Source organism: Amblyomma americanum, chromosome 3 (genome assembly GCF_052857255.1).
Source record: "Amblyomma americanum isolate KBUSLIRL-KWMA chromosome 3, ASM5285725v1, whole genome shotgun sequence".
Taxonomy (NCBI): domain Eukaryota; kingdom Metazoa; phylum Arthropoda; class Arachnida; order Ixodida; family Ixodidae; genus Amblyomma; species Amblyomma americanum.
This window is the reverse complement of record NC_135499.1, coordinates 153,547,618-153,569,558: the sequence shown is the minus strand read 5'-3', so window position 1 is coordinate 153,569,558 and position 21,941 is coordinate 153,547,618. Positions and strand designations below refer to the sequence as shown.

The window sequence follows — 21,941 nt, the reverse complement described above, 5'->3', positions numbered from 1 at the left end:
GCTCCCGAGGCCAGGATTGAACCCGGGTCCTCCTAATCAGTAGCCGACTGCGCTGACCACCGAGACATCGTGTAGGGTGACCCTTCGTGTATGCGTGGTGGTAGAAGCCCGCAAGCCAAGGCAAACAAAACCGAGATCCAAGCCAAGACAGCGAAGAAGTGAAAGGGTGATAGAAAGTTAAAAGAAGGAGTGAAGACCCGTTGCGCTGAGGTAGTCATTCTTTCCCCTTTTTTCAACTTATGCCTCATAGCACACTTTTCCAATAAAAAAAGAAGTGAAAGAAAAAGACCAGCTATAGAAAGAAAGAAAGAAAGGAAGGAAGGAAGGAAGAAAGAAAGAAAGGAAGGAAGGAAGAAAGGAAGGAAGGAAGGAAGGAAGGAAGGAAGGAAGGAAGGAAGGAAGGAAGGAAGGAAGGAAGGAAGGAAGGAGGAAGGAAGGAAGGAGGAAGGAAGGAAGGAAGGAAGGAAGGAAGGAAGGAAGGAAGGAAGGAAGGAGGAAGGAAGGAAGGAAGGAGGAAGGAAGGAAGGAAGGAGGAAGGAAAGAAAGAAGGAAAGGAAGGAAGGAAGGAAGGAAGGACGGAAGGAAAGAAAGAAGGAAAGGAAGGAAGGAAGGAAGGAAGGAAGGAAGGAAGGAAGGAAGGAAGGAAGGACAAGAAGGGTAGAAAAATGAAGGGACGTGTATGCTCTCTTCGCATTAATTAAGCCGTAGCTTAATTTAGAAGGCATGCTTTTATCGTGGGTATTGTTCTCGTGCCCGTACTTAATCTTAGTGCCTGGCTCAATTGAATAATTCAACTAAAGGGGCCAGTTCTTCTCATTTTGAATTCGATCAAGCGGAATTTCGGCCAACCAATCGTGTCCCCGCAGGAGAGCGAGAACTAATGAATTAACCATTTCTTTTTTAATTCTTTGTCCACAAAAAGAAGATTACGATCTTCATGCATGCAATGCAGTGACGAAGCAACTAAGTGAATACACTTCGATTATGCTTAAAAAAATTGCAAGAAACGATAAATACTGTGTGCAGCTACATCCCTCCCATTTATACTTCGGTCCTTAAACCTAATAATACCCATCAGTAAGTCGCAGCGAACAAGTAAGGAATGATAAATAAAATTTTACGCTGCAAAGAGATATCGTGAGCTGCCCGGTAGGTCCGAGTGGAGGATTCGAGATCAGTTTCGGCCACCTTGGGTTCTTAACGGGCACCAAAATCTCAATACAAAGGCGAACTTGCATTTAGCCTCCATCGAAACTGGATCACCGCAGAAACGCCACGGCCAGTGGACCAACGGCCATGGTCGCTCAAGTAAAGCAGCGGGAGATCGCTTGCTAGTAGGACGGCAATGTGTCAGCAAATTACCTTACCTGTCCCTTGTTCCACCTTTGGCTGTACTAACGTAAACATTCGCTATAATAAATTATTCCCTAAAATGTTACTATGTAATTGATGAATGACCTTTTCAGTTTCACCTTTTATATTTCGTATAGAGAGAGATATAGAGAGAGAAGAAATGTTAATGGAGGAAAGGAGAAGAATTTCGTATAGGTTTCCCCTTTATTATATACCAGCACGGAAACGAACCTGGAGGCGCGAGATTATTCGACAATAATAATAATTGTTTTTTGGGGGAAAGGAAATGGTGCAGTATCTGTCTCATATATCGTTGAACATTTGAACCGCGCCGTAAGGGAAGGGTAAAGGAGGGAGTGAAAGAAGAAAGGAAGAGAGAGGTGCCGTAGTGGAGGGCTCCGGAATAATTTCGACCACCTGGGGATCTTTAACGTGCACTGACATCGCACAGCACACGGGCGCCTTAGAAACCTTAATACACCGCAGAAAGTTTTTATAACGATGAAACCGGTCTATTAAGACAGTTAACCTTAATGGCCGACAGCTGTAACGGCCTCTCTCTCGACAGTGTGAAAAATAGTTAGGTTACGAAGCCTAGTGCATTCAACTGTTCGACACTTCAATGCAAATCTCGTTGTGAAAGGCCAGCTCAAATGACCTGCCTATTATACTTCTTTTACGTATATGTCGTAACAAGTACTTATTTCCCTGCCCTTGTCGGATAACTAGCTTAACGAGGGCCTCGGTTCCGGCAGTGTTGATGCCACAGGTAGTACAGTAGGTTATCGCGCAGCTACCACCTTCTTTGTTTGATCAAGTTCTACGTGGCACTCGCGGTATTAATGTTCACCGCTCTGATCGAGGGTGGCGCTGGTGAACACTCTCAATGCTAGGCTACACACAACATACACTCGAAAGAAAAAATTTGGGCCACCACCGTCGTAGCTCAGCTGGTAGAGCACTGGACGCGACATGCGGAGGTCGCGGGTTCGGATCCCACCGGTGACATGGACTGTCTTTTATTCTACTCTCTAACCAATTATCTTTTAGGGAAAAATAATTACACCGCCAATTTGTCACTGAAGCAAAAATGTTCCCCTATGCCCGTACGGTTTCCTTGGTTTCAATTACGTTGGCTTGCTTGATATGCTTCCTACTCGCCTGGTGCAAGGCATGCAAATATCTGCGTTTAGCACTTACAAATAATACAAAAAATTAGGTGATTCGTATGATTAATGATCACTTAAGCCGAGCATACTGGCGCACATTGAAGAGGAAGAGGGGGGGGGGGGGGGGTATGCAACGAGGACGTTTTATAAAGTCGCTTATTATGTTCGCTCTGACCAAACCATTCGGTGCAGCGGCGGCGAAACCCCACAAACTCTTCATTTGAAGCAGCCGTTCAAGCTAAATTGTTCTTTAATATAAAAAGAGCTGTTTGGTTCGGTTCTATAGCGGGTAACGTGGTAAAATGCTGCGGGCATTGTATACGTGTCCACAGACAAACATCATTAAATGCCTGTGTTAATATTTCAACTTGAACACAAAACTCAATGCTGTGGTTTGGTGGCTATGCCTTTTGGCGACTGTGCCCAAGGACGAGAGAGATCGAGTACCGGCCCCGGTGGCCGCGTTTCAATGACGGCGAAATGCAAAAGCGCCCAACTCGAGCGCTGTGCACTGTCGGCGCACTTTTTTGTCTGCCGCCGTTAAAGAACCCCAGGAGGTCAGAATTAATCCGGAGCTTATGTGTTGTTTTTTATTTTAGTTTAAGCGCCCCATACCTTGCCATAATTCGGACGTAAGTTACCGCTGTTGTCAAGAAGAGAAGATCTAGCAAATGGCGTTCTGTAAGCTTTGCCGCCTCGGCTGTAGCATTTCTCTTGAAGTACGGAATCTCGTCTGTAGCATTTCTCTTGAAGCACGGAATCTCGGCTGTAGCATTTCTCTTGAAGCACGGAATCGGAATATGGGACACACGTTTGAAAGTTTGGGATATTACTTTTATGTCTACATTCTCCGCCAATGGTGTTGCATTTCCTGAACGGATATCTTACCACGTCCACTTTGCAGTCGGGACGTCATGTCATCGAAACATACGTTGGCTCTTTACACAAGGTATAACTTCAGGTTACGTGCAAGAAGAGCATTCCATAGAGGAAACATGCCAAACTTCCATTTCAATGCAATATCTTCCATTTCCGACGCTGAGTGAGCAAAGCACAGCCCAGAAGGCGAATGTTACTTAATGATCCACGTAACGTAACGTCAAGTTATGAGTCCAAAAAACTGGCCGGGTTAGCCAACTACAATCTTCCGCATACAGACACTACTGAGGCTCTCGAAACACTTTTTTTATAACCTTAAATGTTGTTGAAAACTGTACCTTCTCGAACGGTATCAAACGATGTCAAAAGCACGTGACAGCCATACAGTTTTAATAGGCTCAATCGCTTTGAAGCAGGAAAAACTGTTTCAATACGACGACGAGCAGTCACGAAATCAAGGGTACTAATCCGCTATGACACGGAGACGGGGTAACACAGGCTTACGTTTTTATTCGCTTCTCTCGGTTAATGAAGAAAAGACGAGATGGCGAGCTGCTGCGATACCATATAGTCTGATTCTTTTTTTTCGTTCTCTTTCTTTTTTGAGAAAAACGGAGGAAGTTGATTCGCCTACCTTGCCGAGCCTGTCGTTGGCTTCGTTTGGCTCTGCTTTGTTCTCCTCTTTTCAAGATTTCCAGCGGCTGCAAGCCGGCCTGCCTGAGTCGTCTATCTTCCTTGCCTGGGGTTCTCTGTCCTCCTTGCTGTGTATTCTTAATTTTTCCCCTTCAATCTGCGACTTCACACTTAATTATGACTCTGGACAAGACTTGCTAACTTTTTCCACAATAATATTTTCTTTAAACTTGTTCTTCAGCGCACAGCTCCTTCTCCTTTATTTTACATTACCTTTAAGCCCGGCAAAGCTACGCAGGCCTGGGTTCCCTCTCTCTTTAATTTGAATATATTTTGCTCGTTTGCGAAGACCATTAAAAAAAGTGCAAAAATGGCGGCCATGCTTAGTTGAATCATGCCCATGTGCAGCCGCTGGAAACAAGCTCTCCTATGCCCCGCTGTCTGAGATTTCTGGTTCTATTTTTTTTCCCTCTTCTGCGTCAGTATAAACGTCAATCGAAAGCCTGATCCGATGATGCAAAAGGCACTCCAAAATTGAATGCAAGAAGACATAGTCGACAAATGTTATATCGTGCCCATGGCAACCTGACAGGTAACCTATATTCTGACGAGTATATTTTAGCGCCGCTAACACCAATCGCGGATGCTCTGCAGTGCTTCTCTTACAAAGAAAAATGCACTGAATTTTTTTTTCTTTCGCCTGAAGAGAATTTCTGGAGGTTCTGCTCGATTTCGAAAACTTCCCGTCTTCCTTAATTAGTACTCTTTCCCTCGTTTTCTCTTCCGCTGGTATTATCTTGCCTCTCTGGAGGAAACGTCCCCGCGGAGACGTGAAATTACCACGGCTCCCCACCATTCATTCCCAGAAACGACGAGCTCGACCTAATGAACACGACATCGACAGCTTCCCCTACTCCCGGGAGTAAGACGAGCGGCAGCAAAAAGACCGAGAATATCTGCGCCAAGGGTTAAAATGTAGTGAAGTTTCCCAACTGCTCTTCCCCGCTATAGCCAGAAGCTTAATGCGCTAAGAGAAAAGCAGGCAGCAATTTGCTCAAGGCTGCCCTCATAAATTCACTTCTATATCTTCCCTTTATTTTCTGCCGTTCCCCGCGTTTTGCAGGTTACAACACAACGCACTGGGGAAGCCCGAAAGACTTATGTGCGTGAATCAGTGGAAGCCCTTTCATAAAACTCATCGAGAACGAATCCTTCATGTGTCTAGACCGTCTGTTGCAGCCCCGCTATAGCTAACATTGCTTCATTCAAATCCCAGTGATGTACGACGCCTTTCGCAGGATGGTTCTTTTGTGTTTATTTTTTCTTTGTTCCAAGTCGTCTTCGTCGCTCGGAAAAGAGAAAAAAAAAAGCACCCGGATCAGAAAAGGCGGCTGCCACTTGGCGACAAATCCTTTCTACGCACAAAGCTGTCATGTATCATCACGTAACGGTGGCGGCCACCGACTCGGGTAAAGCGCGTCTCTTCTTCGGCCCTCTTTATTTCAGCGATGTCACGGCCGACTGGCGCGCGCTGGTCGGACTACGTTAGTGCCGAGGCGAAACGCTGAGGCAGCTGCACATCTGCCAGCCCTCGTCGCGATAAAACATGCATGTGCTACGATATCGACTGCGATGGAGCAGTCTCGCTCGCATGCAAGCTTCGACTGGGAAATAAGCGTATCTTCGATAGCGTTGACGGAGGGAGGGGGGGGGGGGGGGGGGGGGGGAGTCATTAGTGGGGCCATGAGCCCGAATGTGCCCCGCTGCGCGTAGTCGAGGGAAGGCTGCTAATTTCATCCAAGCCCGATCCTTCGTCAAGCTTACAGGTCGGTGCACCTTGTTCGGAGCAGAACCTCGGATGCATGAATGGCGTGAAAAATGAATGAGTCTGCACGAATCTATGTCGAAGCTCTAAGAAGAGAAGGGCGGGGCATATTTTAGCAGTAAAGAAAATTAAACAAACGACTCAAACCTGCCGCCTCTTAAATGCCTCATTTCGAGGCCACTTCTTAAATTTTGTGCTCCATTCTTCTTTTATTGCCCGGTATTCTGAGCTGAGAGGAAGGTAGAACTGCAGGGAGAGGCTTGTCAGCGTACTTTGCATTTATTTCTTTGGCAAATGCCAGCAGACAAAAAAAAAAGTGGGATGACCCTAGAGATGTTCCTTGTCGGACACATTATACGGATTGTAGGCTTCTTTTATAAATGACCCTGTAATTTCCAGACATAAGCAAACTGCCATTGCTGTGATGACTGCAAAGCTTTAAGGCTTATGCTTCGCTAAAAGCTTCTGCGTGTACTAGCTCATGTTTACAAGTCAACTAAGGCCGGTCAAAAGAACCGCTTCATTTATTTATTTATTTCTCTCCTAAGTGCCTTCCTCTTAACGATGGGCGACATTTTCTTTATTTAATTGCTATTTCTGAAATTAACGGCTACCATAATTATTGATGCAAACATACCCAGTATTAATTAATTTTATCGCGATATAGAAACGGACAGGTATGCTTTTCAAAAATGCAGTGCCGGAGCAATAAATATTACAACAAGTAGCTGAAACAAACGTCGTAGCAGCCTTCTCGTTGGTCCTATATGAATATCTGCAAAAAAAAAAAACGCTTAAATCTGCCGTTTTAAGGGAGCAGGTTTCCTTTTCGATTATGCACGCATGCTCATAGCCGAAAGTATTTTGCGAGGCATTTGCTTGTTTAACACCTGTTATTGGAGAGTTTCACGAAGTCAACTCCCCACTGCGGCGGCGTCGCGAACTATAGTCCAAAAAGAATCTGGGAACTACGTTTTTGCTCCATTGCGTTGTTTTTTCTTCAGAATATGGAGACGCTGTTGTCATAGCTTCGCTGCGAAAATATGTCGTAACAACGCTGTTGCATGATGTTTTCACGCTTACAAGACCGAACAGCTGCTAATTAAATGCCATTTAGTGGGCTTTCTACAGCCAGCAATAAAGAGGTTATGTTAATAGGCTATTTCCAACCTGCATTTCTAAAGAGTATTTGCCTGTATTTGACGGGCCTATGTAGATACGAGGCGCTGTTTCTAGTGTTTTTACAGAACATTGCTGAGAACTCATGACTAACTGCACATTTCAAGCGCGATGAGTTTTGTGCGTGATAGTCTCCGTAAGTGCAAGCCATATCACGGCATGCGAGTATGGTGAGATGGTGCTTTGTCATTCCACTGAGATTGAGGGGAGTGTGAAATAATATTCAAGTTCGATTTCATTCTGTCGGCTTATCCAATTTAATTCGTCATGCCTTCATTGTCGCTGGAATCAGCCAGTCAGACAGGCGGATGGCAGGAATAGAATGGAATCGGGGCTAAAAGAATTCTATCATTGCGGCCTTAGATTCACTGCATGTCGAGGGTATTTCCTCTGAGAGAACAGCGCCCGGGAAAAAATCGACATCATTGTTTTCGCTTCACACCCGTACACCCGATTACCACTCTATTACTTATTTAAAGCACTTCATGGTTAAAAAAGTTTTGAGCTCAGCTTTACAGGTTGAAGCTCAAGTGACCGACACTGTTTCGCTTTTCTGTGACGCAGAATACAAATTGACAATCGTTCGGTCTTGCTTACCTGACCTTCAGCTTTTGTCATTCCCTTGCTGTATACAGCTTTCATCATTAATGTCAATGATTTTAATTTCTCTCTAAAGGGTGCTTTTATCACCTATCATCTCTGCTGTCACGCAGGCCGTTCTCGACCCTAGCTCAGTGCGGGAGTTTTTCTTTTCTTTTTTTTACTTATTTTAGATTGGACTGTTCGGTTCGCACGAGGTAGCCATCATCGAAAAACAAGCACGAGTTTATTGAAAGAATTTAAGACAACTGTGATTCTCCCTAGGCTGACCTCAGGACTAGTCCTCCGTATCGCCGCCATATTGGAGCAACTGAAACGCCTTCTCTTGGGCGTGAAAACTGCCATTGCGCAAAGCAAGTTCCAGACTTCCGTTAAAGTCTATAATCTTTATTTTCTTGTACACATCCTACAAATGTTAAGTGTCTACCAGTGCAAAAGCAGCTAAAGAAAACCCCGATCATGGGTTCTCTACCCACTGGGAGAAAAAGGAAGGATAAGAGAAAGCCTTCATTTAACGGGAGCCTTTCAAACAGTCCTTCATGGCCTTCCTATTTTAAATCTGATAATTTATAGTCATGGAATTTTAAGCTGCCATCTTCTGCTTTTCAGCACGCGGTTTTCTCACAGCTTTTTTCTGGGTGTAGCGTTTTTCATGAAAAAAATGTGCACTTTAAAAAGAATTGCTGGACTTATTTGCTCAAAAAACTAAATTCAGGAATTTTTTCTACCCCCACGGCATTCGTACAGCTTACTTCATTTTCTTAAATTAGACACCGCTCGTTCACATCGATTTGCTTAGTCACAAATTACTGTCATCTGCAGTCAGTGTAATCCATCCGTCGACCTGCCATTCCAGCACCTTCCAAAACTCCAGCACCTTCCAAAACTTACAACACTCTAAATCGAAAAAGAATGATTACTCCGTCGGTGCCAGACTGAGTCGAGGGTTCTTCCATCTCTTTCAGCTGCTTCCTAGGTCTTCCAGACACATCACCGTAACGTCCATACGCGCGCGGACAGTTCCGTGCACTACGACGAGCCCATCCGAAACGTCCTCCACAAGGTCCACCGGCGGTCACGCCCGTCCGCGCTCTGAGTGGAGGTCGGATTACTGTGTCCACTCTCCGAGACTTGGGACCATGCCCAGTTAGCGCACCAGGAAACGAAGGTGGCTCGATACGCCTGTCAGGGCAGCAGCAGCAGTGCGCCCGCAGATAGGGGCGCTTGAGATCCTGAAAATCCGTCCCGAACTAAAAACAAAGAAACAGAAGACAAAGAACGCGCCGGCCTTCCAAGGCTGAGCGCGGCCCGCCGATCGCGAGCTCGCACGCGCGACACCAGCTGCACGGACTAGCGGTGGCGGCGGCTGGGCAAGCGTGTCAAGAACAAGCGTTACCTAATCGGGCGATAGATCCGAGTGCGGCCAGCGCTTGCAAGGAGGGAGAGGCGAGGAGCCGCCTCCCCCCTGCGGGCGGTCCGGCGCGCCATCGAAAGCGAACGGCGGCGCCTATCTGATGAACGGGAACCCAACGGGAGCGGCACACGCCCAGCCAGCACCACCACGGCAGCGGCTGAAACGCATTCCGCGGTCAAGCGGCGAGGGCTCTCGCCGCCGGTATGGACGACGGCGGCCTAGGTCGCGCCAGCAGACCACGGCCTCTCCACCTGGACGGGCTGCCCTCCCCCATACACTCGCCGCCGAGGCGACGTCATTGTTCGGGCCACTATAAAAGCTGCCTGCCGTCACTTGGGAAGTCGCAGTCTACTGACAATCAGCAGCAGCATCACCATGAACGCCGTAAGTAACGGGCAGCTGCGACGCACTCGGTCTCGGAAGAACGTAGGCTCGCGGAGAACGTTACCCACCGCGGGACTGCGTTACCCACTGCGTCACTTGGGATTGAGCGCACCGAAGATCACCGATATAGCCGCCGAAACGGGACCCCCGAATAGCTTATTTCGATCTCGCCTCCGGCACGCTATTCCGCAAGGAGGCGCCACTTAGCGTAACTGCAATTCTTTCCAGTCAGCTGCAAGGATGGGGACAGTTCTGCGTCGCGGAGTTAAATAGTAAGGGCAGCTGGCAACAGAACAACACCGCGACAAACAAAAAAAAAAAATCCCCTCGGGGCATTAGTGGACAGCGAAAGCGAGAGTCGCGGCCGCTTTTCCGATCCGCAGCGGCAACGTGTTATTCTCACCCGCACTTGGTTTTATTACCGTTCACTGTTGTGGACGAGATCTGCGCTCGGCATCTGCTTCCGCTCGCCGGCCGTCCTCAATGACGACGCTAAGCGGCACGCCCGACGTCAGAGGGGTGGTCATATAATTACCGCCTTGCAGTGATCCACTTCCGTTTGGGGCAGCCGCTTTCGTTTGTTTTTGTTTCTCCTTTTCTTTTTTTCACTCCGAGCTCCCTCTCATTCGCACCCGGGGACGCATTCTGGAGCAACAGGATTAGCCTCGAAATCAGGACGCATCGGTCGTTTTGCGAAGAGGCGGACGCCGGCGCCTGTGTCTGGCTAGAGACCCCTCGGCGCCTTCCGTAAAGGGATTTCTATTCGCAACGTTGACGCAACCATTACCCGCAGTTCGACCCCTTTTTCCTGGAACTCTCGAGGGGAATATGCATGCTACAGCAGTCGATGACATAGAAGACGTGATCAGCCATGCGGCTTCTTCCGTGTATTGTTAAAAAGGGCGGGAACAAAGGGGAATTCGGCGGAAAACCGATGCCATGTTAGGACAACTGTAGCGGAATGGCTAAGAAACAATACACTCCCACACTCGGGATAGCAACGGTATGAATCCAGCCAATCCGAAGGTGAAGAACAGTACCATTTCGATCAACCCCAGGAACGTCAGCAACAGTCCGTTGTAGGCTTCCAGACCTCGCGCCTGTATGACCTAAGCGTATATTCTAAACTCAACGCCGTTTTTTCTTCAGCAACTAGTTGGCGACAATTCGCGGAACTACCAATAGCTAAGGGAAAATCTCGCCTTACATCAACTCAGGGACAGGTGGTGCAAGGTTGTTCTGGTTTTCTTCTGCAGCTCACCGCCGTCCTTCTCCTCGCCGTCGCCTACACCGCCAACGCCGGTGGCTTCCTCGGCTATGGCGGCTACGGTGGCTATGGCCTCGGCTACGGCCACGGCGGCTATGGCTACGGCCACGGCGGCTATGGCCTCGGCTACGGCCACGGCGTGGCTGTTGCTGCTCCCGTTGCTGTCGCTGCCCCCGCCGTCGCCAAGGCTGTTGTGCCCGCCCAGGTGACCAGCGCTGTGACCTACAGGAGCGACGTCTATGCTCCTCGTTTCGCTAAGGTGAGACCACGGACGACAAGGATTGCCAGTAGAGCTAGCCTCCAGGGTCCGGTCCTTGCAGACTGCAGAGTTCAGTGTGTAAAACCGCTCTGTAAGGCTTACGCTTAGGCTTTCATTTCTTGTTTAACTCGTTGATTAACATGCAAACGGTAATACCTGCATAAAGAACCTGCCAAATGATGGTAGCAACCAGTCATACACTAGGCAGTGAGGAGGCCAATAATCCTTGCTCCAGCAATTAAGTCATAGATGCACCAAGAGACGGTTTCGTTTACCATGCAATACGAATCGCCCAAACGCTTCAGCTTTCCTGCTGGCGTCAATGTATGCTATGTCACTTGCTTCAGGAATAAACAAAATGGCTGTTTTTGTCTCATCGCAGGTCGCTGTCGCCGCTCCCGTCGCCCACGTTGCCGCTCCCGTCGCTGTCGCCGCTCCCGCTGTTGCTGTCGGCTACGGACACGGAGGCTATGGCTTCGGCGGTTACGGTCTCGGCTATGGCGGTTACGGCCACGGCTACGGCCACGGCTACGGACTCGGTCTCGGATATGGCTTCGCCGGCAAGCACTACGGTTAAGCACCCTAGTCCCTTTAATTAGACCACTACAACAAGTTCAAGAGCATGACTCTAGGCGACCTGCACTGCCCGCGGGTTCAATAAACATTCGGGCGGATCATCATCCCGCCCTTGGGCACACAGCAATGCGTGCTTTGTCCATTCTTTCCACGAACCACCTCCAGAACCGCGAGTGTGGGTTCCAGCAACTGACTGAGCCCGTCCGCCCTGGCTGCAAACCGAACGACGAAATGCTGAATGCTGCCACGTAATAAGACTCTATATATAGATTCTGCAGAATTGGGGGTTAAATGGATAAAACGAGAGATTAAAAGCGCCAAGCAAGCACAAAGATTTAAGGACGGTACACTAGGTTTCGCAGTCAGCTCGACTCCAAATTGGTAATAAGGGATGTGAAGGAGGGCGAGGTGCAGTTTGGTTTGATTTGTGGGTCTGTATTACGTTAAACTATGTCGGCTGGCCTGAATTATTGCGGGCACCTCAGCGCTGCGTCCTTGGATGGTGCACAACGTATGCAGCTAATATGCATCATTAATAATTTAGCAAAGTATAACCTGCACGCCACTGGCAGTGAAGGACGAATGAAACGAGGCCAACAAATGTCGAGCATTCTGAGGCCGCATTTATGAGCCACGCCTCGTGGCCACTTCAAAAAGAAGCAAAAGCGCTATTCGGCGGCCCTTTGCCACGCAGCACGAGCTGGCACTGAGCTGCTGGCAGCGACTTCGTTCGCAGCTGTCTTACAGGACAACAAACTGTGGGCTTGGTCTCAATGTGTCTTGAGCGATGATGCTGGGTTGCTGACTGCAAATTGGACTGTAAATTGGAACTCTCTGCTAAGGTGCGCGACTGACTGTTAGAGCACGCCCGCCAAGGTAACGCTCACTGCCCTCGAGCACTGGAGAGAAACCTTGAAAGCAATAAACGCGCGTACTGCTTTTAGTTTCACGACTAGCTCGCATGCCGTAGTGACACACCCGTATACCGGCATGTAAACAGGTAGGAATGTGAGGTGCAAATAATGCTTGCCACAGGACTTCGTGGACCCTATGAAAAATCGAGATTTACTTATATTTAGCTTATCTGTTTTTATTTGTACATGAACCCTGAGATCCCAAGAGTGACTATTACGTGGGAAAATTCGATGTAAAAAGTGGCGAACAAAACTGGCAATACAAAATGCATCAATGCGGGATGCTGCAAATAAAGGGTGCAAAAAGACGCACACGTTACACTATCGCGCGTTGTATCGATCAGAACACACACGCCTCTTTCCAGCCCCAATCAAACACACCTCTGGCTACAGATTTTCGCGGAAGATAAGTAAGTACACCTTTGTACAAAGTAGGGCGCCGGAAAGCGCCAACGCACGTGCGCTTGCCGGCCTCAGCACGGCGCATGGGACACATACAAGCCGTTGCAAGATTTCCCAGGACAGTGCACCCTTGGCTCAGAATATTGAGAAGTGTTTGGTGGAGAAAGGCTCCATTGATTTCCTCGTGCCAGCTTGTGAGTGATAGCGGAATTCTTCCCAGAGATTCCTAATAGCGAAACTAGCGAGGAACAGTGATCACTTTTTCGCATGAGGTGTCGCGGTTAGTGCGATCATGCAAGCTTTGGGCTGGAATTTTTTGCAACGCATGGTGCTTCTGCAGCCCTTCTGTGCCACTTCGACCACAGTCGCGATTTTATAAGAGTGATTGTTGTCGTTTTTGCCTATTTTTAGCTCACGTGCAAAGTTCTTTGACAAATAAAAATAAAAGGAACCAAGCCAGCCCCGGTACGTCGGGGCTTTTTACAACCATTCGTTGGAATTGGAATATCCTCCCAATTGGCTTCACCCAAACAGGTACACTTCCTAAGGAAATATTCCTATTCAAGTTGTTGTCCAGTGCCACAGTAAGAACTGGGACATTCCGCAGAAGCCACGATTAAAAATATGAATCTCATATGCCACAGTGAGGTCCATACTAAAAAAAAATGAAGTAATGAACGTAATGTGACGTCATTTTCGGTGTCACCTGCATGTGCAAGGAGAATCTGAAAGGGAGAGTGTGTGCGGGTTTCATAAAAGGTTATACGATCCATAGATCATGTGATTAATGACGATGGGTCGTGCGACCTTGATATTTGATGACGTCATTTAACGCCGATGTCGACAACATCTCTGGTAACAGGGAGGAGTCTAGGAGTCTGGCGCCAATGTCGATGGGTGCTCGGCCGCAACTGCGTCGTCGGTCACATGAATATGACGTCATTTTGCGCGAACGACGTAAGATCTGGACGACACAGCTGCGCTCTATAAGGTGTGACGACTCACCATGAAAGGTGATGAAAAATCGATCAATCAGCTGCTGAAACATGAATCAGATTTCCTGTGGAATGCCCCTGGTTCTGAACGCTGGTATAGGCGCCTAATTTGCGTATACAGCATATGGAACTATGTTCCATCTGTTCTACACGCAGCAGCCTTGTACACAACAGTGACCCTGTCATTTTTCCATTGGTACATTGGAAGTGCATTGAATATTACAGCCGCTGTAGCCCTTTCGATCAGCTCCTGTTGAACTTTCGTGTTATGTTAAGTTAAGGTGCAGAGAGAGTGCTTTCTAAAAGGAAGCAATGTCTCTAAGAAGAAGACGCGCGAGCTCTGGTAGGTTTGCACGCAAAACTTGAGGACATCACCATGATCATCATCACGCTGACGTGTACTTGCCTATGCTTCATATCATGCTATTGTACATTGTAAATTGTGGCGTTTAACATCCCAAAGCGACAGATGGGCTATAAGGGACGTCGTATTGGAGGGCCTGAAATTAATTCAGACCGCCCGGTGTACTCTAACGAGCACTGACATGGCGCAGCCCACGGGCACTTGTCCATTTTGCCTTCATAGAAATGCGACCGCCAAGGCAGGGATCAAACCCATAACCTAGGGATCAGTAGCCCAACGCCAAAGCCACTGAGCCACCGCGGCGGGTTATGGAACAGGGTTTATGGCGTATGTACTCACGCCGCACGTGCCAGCAACACCACGAGGAGGTATACGACGTTGAAATTTTAGGACTACTATGAATGCAGGCTCACAATCCTGAGGAAAAATTTTGATTGGTTGACTGATTGATTGATTGGTTGATTCTTGATTTGACCATAAATGAGCATCTAATGGACGCAACATACGCAATAACATATACAAGGCCCTTGTCAGCTGCGTTTAATGGTTGCCGCCCTTAGGTCCCTGCAGGGAGATAGTCACGAAGATATTAGAGACAGAATAGGGGGACCCTAATGGTTAGCGGGATAGGTGAATAGCAAGACGCCAGTGCACATGCGCAGAACAAAAACCCAACGGGCGTCATTGTCTTGCGCCCCCTATTCCCCTATCCCCTTGGCCGATAGGGTATCCCTATTCGATAAGTCTGTATTGGCTTCCGTAACAACGAAGCCGTCAGACATGGCCTGCGGCAACAAGACGAAAAACGCATCCCTTTGCGAATGACATTTGCTGTGGAAATAGATCGAGGTTTTTCGAGACGTTTCTCTCAAACCGAACAGTCATGTGGCCACATGCCGATGGCGCTCGTCCCAGTGTGCGGTCACGAAAAGCAATGTCGCGGTAACTGAACCCGGTCGCGCCAATCTTGAAGCGCGAGTTGCGCCACACACGCGTGATGCATTGCGGGAGACGACAGACGTCGCAAGCTGCTCGGAGGAAGCCTCCGTCTCTGGCACAGCCCGTATGGAGCAGAAGATTTAATTTTGCGCGTTTCCTATTAATCTGGCGGGAAGAGTAATGCCCGGAGGTTTGACAGAAGGGCCTATACCGTCGTCGCGATCGGCGCGTGCTGGCTGGAAACTAAACGAGGAGTAACGCTGGCGCCATCTTTCACCCTTCGGAGAAGAAGACGGAGACGAAATCCCGAAAGAAACAACAACGCGGGCACGCGGAATCTCCTCCCGAAATCACACATGAGCGGGAAAATAAGGATGAAGAAATAAAGACTCCCGAACAAAGACACTATTTCTTTTCTCTCGCCGTCCAGAGAGAGGTTTATAGATGTTACGGTCATCAGTTATGGTCATCAATCGCACACGGGGCACGCTGGAAGGGCAATGGGCTGTGCGCGCAACCGGAAGCAAAACAAACACTGGAAACAAAAGAAACTTTCAACTCATTGCGTAGAGCGATAACGAATTAAGAGCACTTAGGGAAGATCTACGGCACACCGAAAAGCAAACGGATATCAGTGACGGGGGACGTATATCGGACGGCGAAAAGATACTCGGAGAAGGAATGACGTACGTCTCTTGTATATTGCAAATGGGCAGTGGATGGTCGCTCCGTCCGCGGGCGGTCCCGAAGGAACGTTATAGGTCACAGTGTAGAAGAGAGAGATGCCGAACGCAGGGCGGCTCCCGGAAGAAATGCGCGCGCTACACCAACATAAAAGCGAAAGCGGAGCGTAGGCTGCGTTTGTTATTGTTTTTGTTGTTTTTACGCCGCTCTAAAACAATTCCGATCATTCGCAACGGGCCAAGTGGGATAACGGACGCATTTATTCCGTTCGAATGGAGAACCTTATTTCGAACGACTTACGGAGGCTATATGGGCATCTATATATCAAAGGAAATAACCTTTACACTGCTGGATGTTGCGCAGGCGTTCGTTCATTCTTTCCTAGAGTCAAAAATCCTAGTTGTTCCCGTAAATAATGACTTGGAGTCGACATAAAAATCGGGCTCACTGCTTGATAAAACTAAAAAAAAAAAGTATGAGGTAATTTAGAATCTAACGCTGTACGCATCTCGGCCTCGCAGTCCCATAAAGCTACCATTATATTCAGCATAACTGAGTTCTTTCCCAAAGAAAAAAAAATCCATGACCAGCTTTATAAAGTAAAAAGAATTTATGACTAGCAACGTACTAGTAATGTACCCGTGAACATAACAATACCACTATTACACAGTACTATACGAGCAAATTAAAAATAACGCATTTCTAACAACTACTAACAAGTGTCATATAGGAGGTGAACGTTGATGATAATAGTAATAATTGGTTTTTGGGGAAAGGAAATGGCGCAGTATCTGTCTCATATATCGTTGGACACCTGAACCGCGCCGTAAGGAAAGGGATAAAGGAGGGAGTGAAAGAAGGAAGAAGGAGGTGCCGTAGTGGAGGGCTCCGGAATAATTTCGACCACCTGGGGATCTTTAGCGTGCACTGACATCGCACAGCACACGGGCGCTTTAGTGTTTTTCCTCCATAAAAATGCAGCCGCAGCGGTCGGGTTCGAACCCGGGAACTCCGGATCAGTAGCCGAGCGCCCTAACCACTGAGCCACCGCGGCGGCTGAACCAAAACGCTTTTAGACGGTTTAATGACGAAAGGGATGACGAAGCTTCAAGATGTAAAAAATCTTTAAAGAATGCTCAAAACATGCGACGGAAAGCATCGCGACAAATACCTTGCGTAAACTATTCAATGCTGCAGAACAAAACACCCTGCACGCACTAACAAGGGCAATAATTTAATACTGCTCGAAAGCCACTGCCATTCTCTTTGCTTTAATCCTATCTTTCTTCCTTCGTTTCCACCTTCCTTTTCCGTTGCAAATCGCGTTCACTTGAAAAAAAAAATGTTCAGACTAAGCTACCCATGAGACAACGAGCATTCATTCTTCTGCAAATAATTTCTGGCGAAATTTTTACAAAAATTTATCACATGCTGCGGTGATATGACGAATGGTGGCCTGCGAGGGAACTACAGTAAATGGTATATCCGCGACAATGTTGAAGCGCCAAATGCATTGTTACGCGTCAAAAAAAAAATGCCGGTGGTTTAGCTCTGGTTAAACCTGGAGTGACGCGATAGCTACAGCTGGCCGAGTGGAACTTGGTCACGTGACCAACCACGTGACCAACCACGTGATCAGCCACGGCGCCGCGCCGCCGGCAGCTGCTCCGCCCCATGTGGCAAACCACGTGACAGCGTGGCGTGAAGGACCGTAATAATGTAGCTGTCGCTAAAAAAATGAGTACGTCTGCACATGAGATCATTCGATGACGGTACTAGCGCGAGAGCTCAATAGGTCATTTCCCACCGTCGTCCTGTTCTGTTCTCGTTTAGATATAATAGTACTCGTCTAATTATTCTGGTTTCCCAATTCAAACGGTGGAAAAATATGCCGCTTATCTGATTTGTACGAGCACGTGCGCGTGTGCAGCCAGTGAGAAAATGCTGCTACTAAGCTATTCAATCTCAATACAACAAAATCTTTTTTTGTGGTTTATGGTTTGTGGAGGTTTAATGTCCCAAAGCGACTCAGCCTATGAGAGACGCCGTAGTGAAGGGCTCCGTAAATTTCGACCACCTGAGGTTCTTTAACGTGCTCTGACATCGCACAGTACACGGGCCTCTAGAATTTCGCCTCAATCGAAATTCGACCACCGCGGCAGCGATCGAACCCGCCTCGTTCGGATCAGCAGCCGAGTGCCGTAACCACTGAGCCACCGCGGTGGTGTATGCAAAAATTGAGACACTTCTACCTCGCTGTCGATCTGTTCTATATCCGTCGCGCTGGAGAGAGTTCCATTAATGAATTCGTGCTAGCTGTTCCAAACAAATATTTTCTGCTAGTGCCCACTGTAAGCCCTACCTTGTCCTCTCATACCATGGAAGCAACCTACAGATGAATGCCGCTTAGTACAAACAACAACAAAAAATATCAAGCGACAAACTTTCTGTATCACTGACAGAATGAAAATAAAGTTTGATTGATTGATTGACTGATTGATTGATTGATTGATTGATTGATTGATTGATTGATTGATTGATTGATTGATTGATTGATTGATTGATTGATTCGCGCACGATGCCCTGAGTGTCTTTCGCTCAAGCGCCAACCCGCCTAATGCAACGCCGAACACAACGCGTCAAATTTGCATGACACTAGAGGATATGCATCGAGTACAAGTCCGCACTTGTGTCCATATCCACCGATATGCACACAGGTCACCATCTAGCTGGAAAGTATCGCTCCATCAGGCCCATTGAAGTCGCCATACGGTTGGCATCAACCGCCACCGAGATGGCCTGTTTATTTCTTCAGGCTAACGAGCTACTTATGCGAGGAGCGTGCGCGGCACGTCTCCCGTTACCGACCGCTGAGTGCAGTTGTTTACAGCAACCCCGCAGGGCGCTCAGTCGATACGAAGGTCACTGGCAGCATGCTCGGCTTAAATTTAGTAGGCCGCCTGCATTTGCGTCCGACAAAATTTCGCTTCATTACTTAAAAAAAGACGATTGCTTCTAAAGAACGCTCAACGCCAGATTGCCCTCTTCTTTCACTCCCACCTTCCTCCCTTCCCTGACGGCGCAGTTTGGGTGTCCGCCAAGAAGTGAAACAGTTACTGCGCCATTTACTTTCCTCAAAAAAAAAAAAAAATTTCTTTTTAACCTCGATTTTTTCATTGCTGGGCGCCCGATGCTCAAGGCGCTATGAAACATTGCAATTCAATCTTTTCGCGCGATTTTGAACAACACAAAGGCTGGATAATTGAGGCTAAAAGATAGTATTCCTCCTGACGATGATCAGAAAATTGGTACGAACGTCAGTCCGGCAGAACAAGCCAGCTTTTTATTAATGCATGAATGCACGTAACGTTTACATTTTCACCTCTTAACAGATTTTTGTCCATGCCAACACCAGCGAGATTCGAGCCCACACCTTTTATGTTCCAATATGGAAAGTGGAAGCGCGGCGAGCTGAGGCCGTTTGCACCGGCGCCGACGGCACTGCTTCTCCTGTCACCTGGATGCTGCTGCTGAGATTCAAGATACAGAAAGGACGAAAAGGCACGGTCGTGGCGACTGGCTCCAACCGGGGCTACTATCACTGCCGCGTGACGGGCAGGGAGCAGGTAGACGCAGGTGCCAAAGGAAAGACAAAGAACAGGCGCCCGTCGCAGCAACCACGTCCGCCGTAGCGATGACGCCGTAGCCGGTTGCCGTAGCAACAGATACGCCGTGACAGATTTATTGGGTCCAGGTCCGGCCAGAAGCTACGGACCGACAGAGAACACGGACATACACACAGCTCAAGTGTATTAGAAACGAGGCCGTAGACGACAGCGACATGGATATCTGTAACGACATGCAAAACGGACGTACTACAGTCCAGCGAAGATGGTGGTAGCGCCGGCTGCTCAGGTATACGTATCCGACGGAGAAGGCGGCAGTGCAATGCGGAGCCTGAAGCCGTGAAAGGCTGTTTATGCGACTGCGGCTAAGAGGGACGCCGTAGTGAAAGGCTCCGGAAATTTCGACCACCTGGGACTCTTCAACGTGCACTGACATCGCACAATACACGAGTCTCCAGAACATCGCCTCCATCGAAATTCGACCGCCGTGGCCAGGATCGAGCCCGCGTCGTTTGGCTAGGCAGCCGAGCACCATAAACACTCAGCCACCGCGGCGGCTGAAGCTGTGAAAGGCGCAGCGGCAGCTGGTAATGAGGGCGTTGGTTGCGACGCCTGCAGCCGTGCAAGCTGTCTTGGCGCTGCAGTGCACCAGGTGATCTGGCAGCGAGGTGTCGGGTGGCAGCCGCCGTCGGCTGGTAGCAGACCACGGCTGCAGGGTGGCGCGGTGCTGTGCGGGAGGCCAGTCCCAGGACCTAGGTGCCCGGCCGGATTTGGCGAGCTGACCTCGAACGTCGAGCTCCAAGAAGATGCCTCCCGGCACAGCGACACAAAGCAAAAGCCACGCTCGTACCAAGCTCTGACGAACTGGTCGGTTGGCTGGTTAGCATCAAATAAAGGAGTAAAGGTGGCACATACCCACTACGGGGGAGTGGCCAAGACACAGGCGGTGAATTGCCGGAAACAGGAACGTTTAGGGGGGAGGAGGGAGTAGTAATAGGGTATAGGCTGACAGATTGGAAGACGCAACGGATCGGGTCCTGATAACTATAGGAGGTCGAAGACTGGACAATGGTTTTATGTGAAAATTCGAATACAACGCACGTAATGTTTCAATTTCGCACTGACTCAGATTGGGGAGGGAAAAAAACTCAGAATGGAAGTCGCTGCGTCCAAGCAAAGAAGCGCCAATGGAAAGAACAACCACAGAGGACACAGGTGAATCCAAGTGGTGAAAAGGAATTTGTAATAGGCTCCTCCTCAAAGAAGAGAATCAGCGGCAGAGCAGCAGATAGTGATCCGTTGTCTCAAGCTCGGCACAAAATGGGCACAGTGGGGAAACCGCCAGACCAGATTTGTGAAGGCAGAAATTTAGAAGAGGAACCCGGCCACGCAAACGCGTGAAAGAGGCCTCTAGTCTGTGCGAGCGCCAGTATTTGCTGCTCCAAGGATGCAGAAGATTCTGATATTCTGGAGATGAAGTAAGAACCGAGGCAGCAAACTCTTCAAATATTGTGTAGCTGCGAAATCTCACCGCAGCTGTATATGCATATATTGACAAGACAACAATTATTTGGCCGCGCAGAGAGGCCCTTGCCAAGGAATCTGCAACTTCATTTAAGTGAAAGCATATGTGCCCCGGTACTCAAAGCCACCGTACCGAATAGAGATGTAGCAGGATCAGGAACTTAGAGGCATAATGTCCGAGACTGAGAAGGTGAGCATAATGACGACGATGATGATGATGTCCTCAGGCTTAATGGCACATACCCACGGTGGGGGATGGCAAGACGAACTGCACCGACCTCGGGCGCTCACGCGCCTTCTTTTGCTTGCTTGGCATTTCCTTCCTTATACGTATGAGGCGCCATGATTCACATCATAACATACGCCGCCTTACTCCCCTGTCATCTGGCTTTCAAGCCTTCGCTTACGCAAAAGACACTTGTTCATGTAATCGTTAATTCTCAATGAGTGTGACATTAACAACAACAGTGTTTCTAAATACCGACGCTAATTTAGTATGCATCGAAGCACGAAGAAAGCAGGAAAAAGTTGCATAACAGACACCATACAGGGATGGTAAAACTTCAATAAATGCACTGGGGTAGGTTTTAGGGGAAAGCGGAGAGTTTCAGCGCTAACCTGCCTGGGTGGCAGTCCTCATTCCGGGATACCATTGGCGGTAGCCGCTGCCCGCGCTCTTTGAACCAGAGCCCTCTGGGGCTCCAGGTCCAAGCAGTCGGACAGGGTCACCTCCCAGCCCTCTCTCATTGGCTGATTTATTCTATATATACCCGGATCTTTCTGACACGCCCGTACCATACGATAATCGTCTTCCAACACCTCACAAAACTTGCAGTACCCCGAAAAAGTGGGGTCTATGTGTTTCAATATCGCAGGGCTTAGAAATGACCCCGCTTGCAGCCTTCTGAGGTGTCGTTCCTCAGTTCTATCCACGCCCTTGGCGGGCTCTGGGACC

General features: G+C 48.4%; 1 protein-coding gene across 1 annotated transcript; it reads left to right on the top strand.

Annotated features, from left to right (window-relative positions):
* Positions 1 to 9,278: 9,278 nt before the first annotated feature.
* Positions 9,279 to 11,661, top strand: LOC144125228 (uncharacterized). The gene is made up of 3 exons (XM_077658443.1): positions 9,279 to 9,436; positions 10,693 to 10,962; positions 11,345 to 11,661. Exons 1-3 carry the CDS (start codon positions 9,428 to 9,430, stop codon positions 11,537 to 11,539), a joined length of 474 nt encoding a protein of 157 aa, XP_077514569.1. The 5' UTR covers positions 9,279 to 9,427; the 3' UTR covers positions 11,540 to 11,661.
* The last annotated feature ends 10,280 nt before the right edge of the window (positions 11,662 to 21,941 follow it).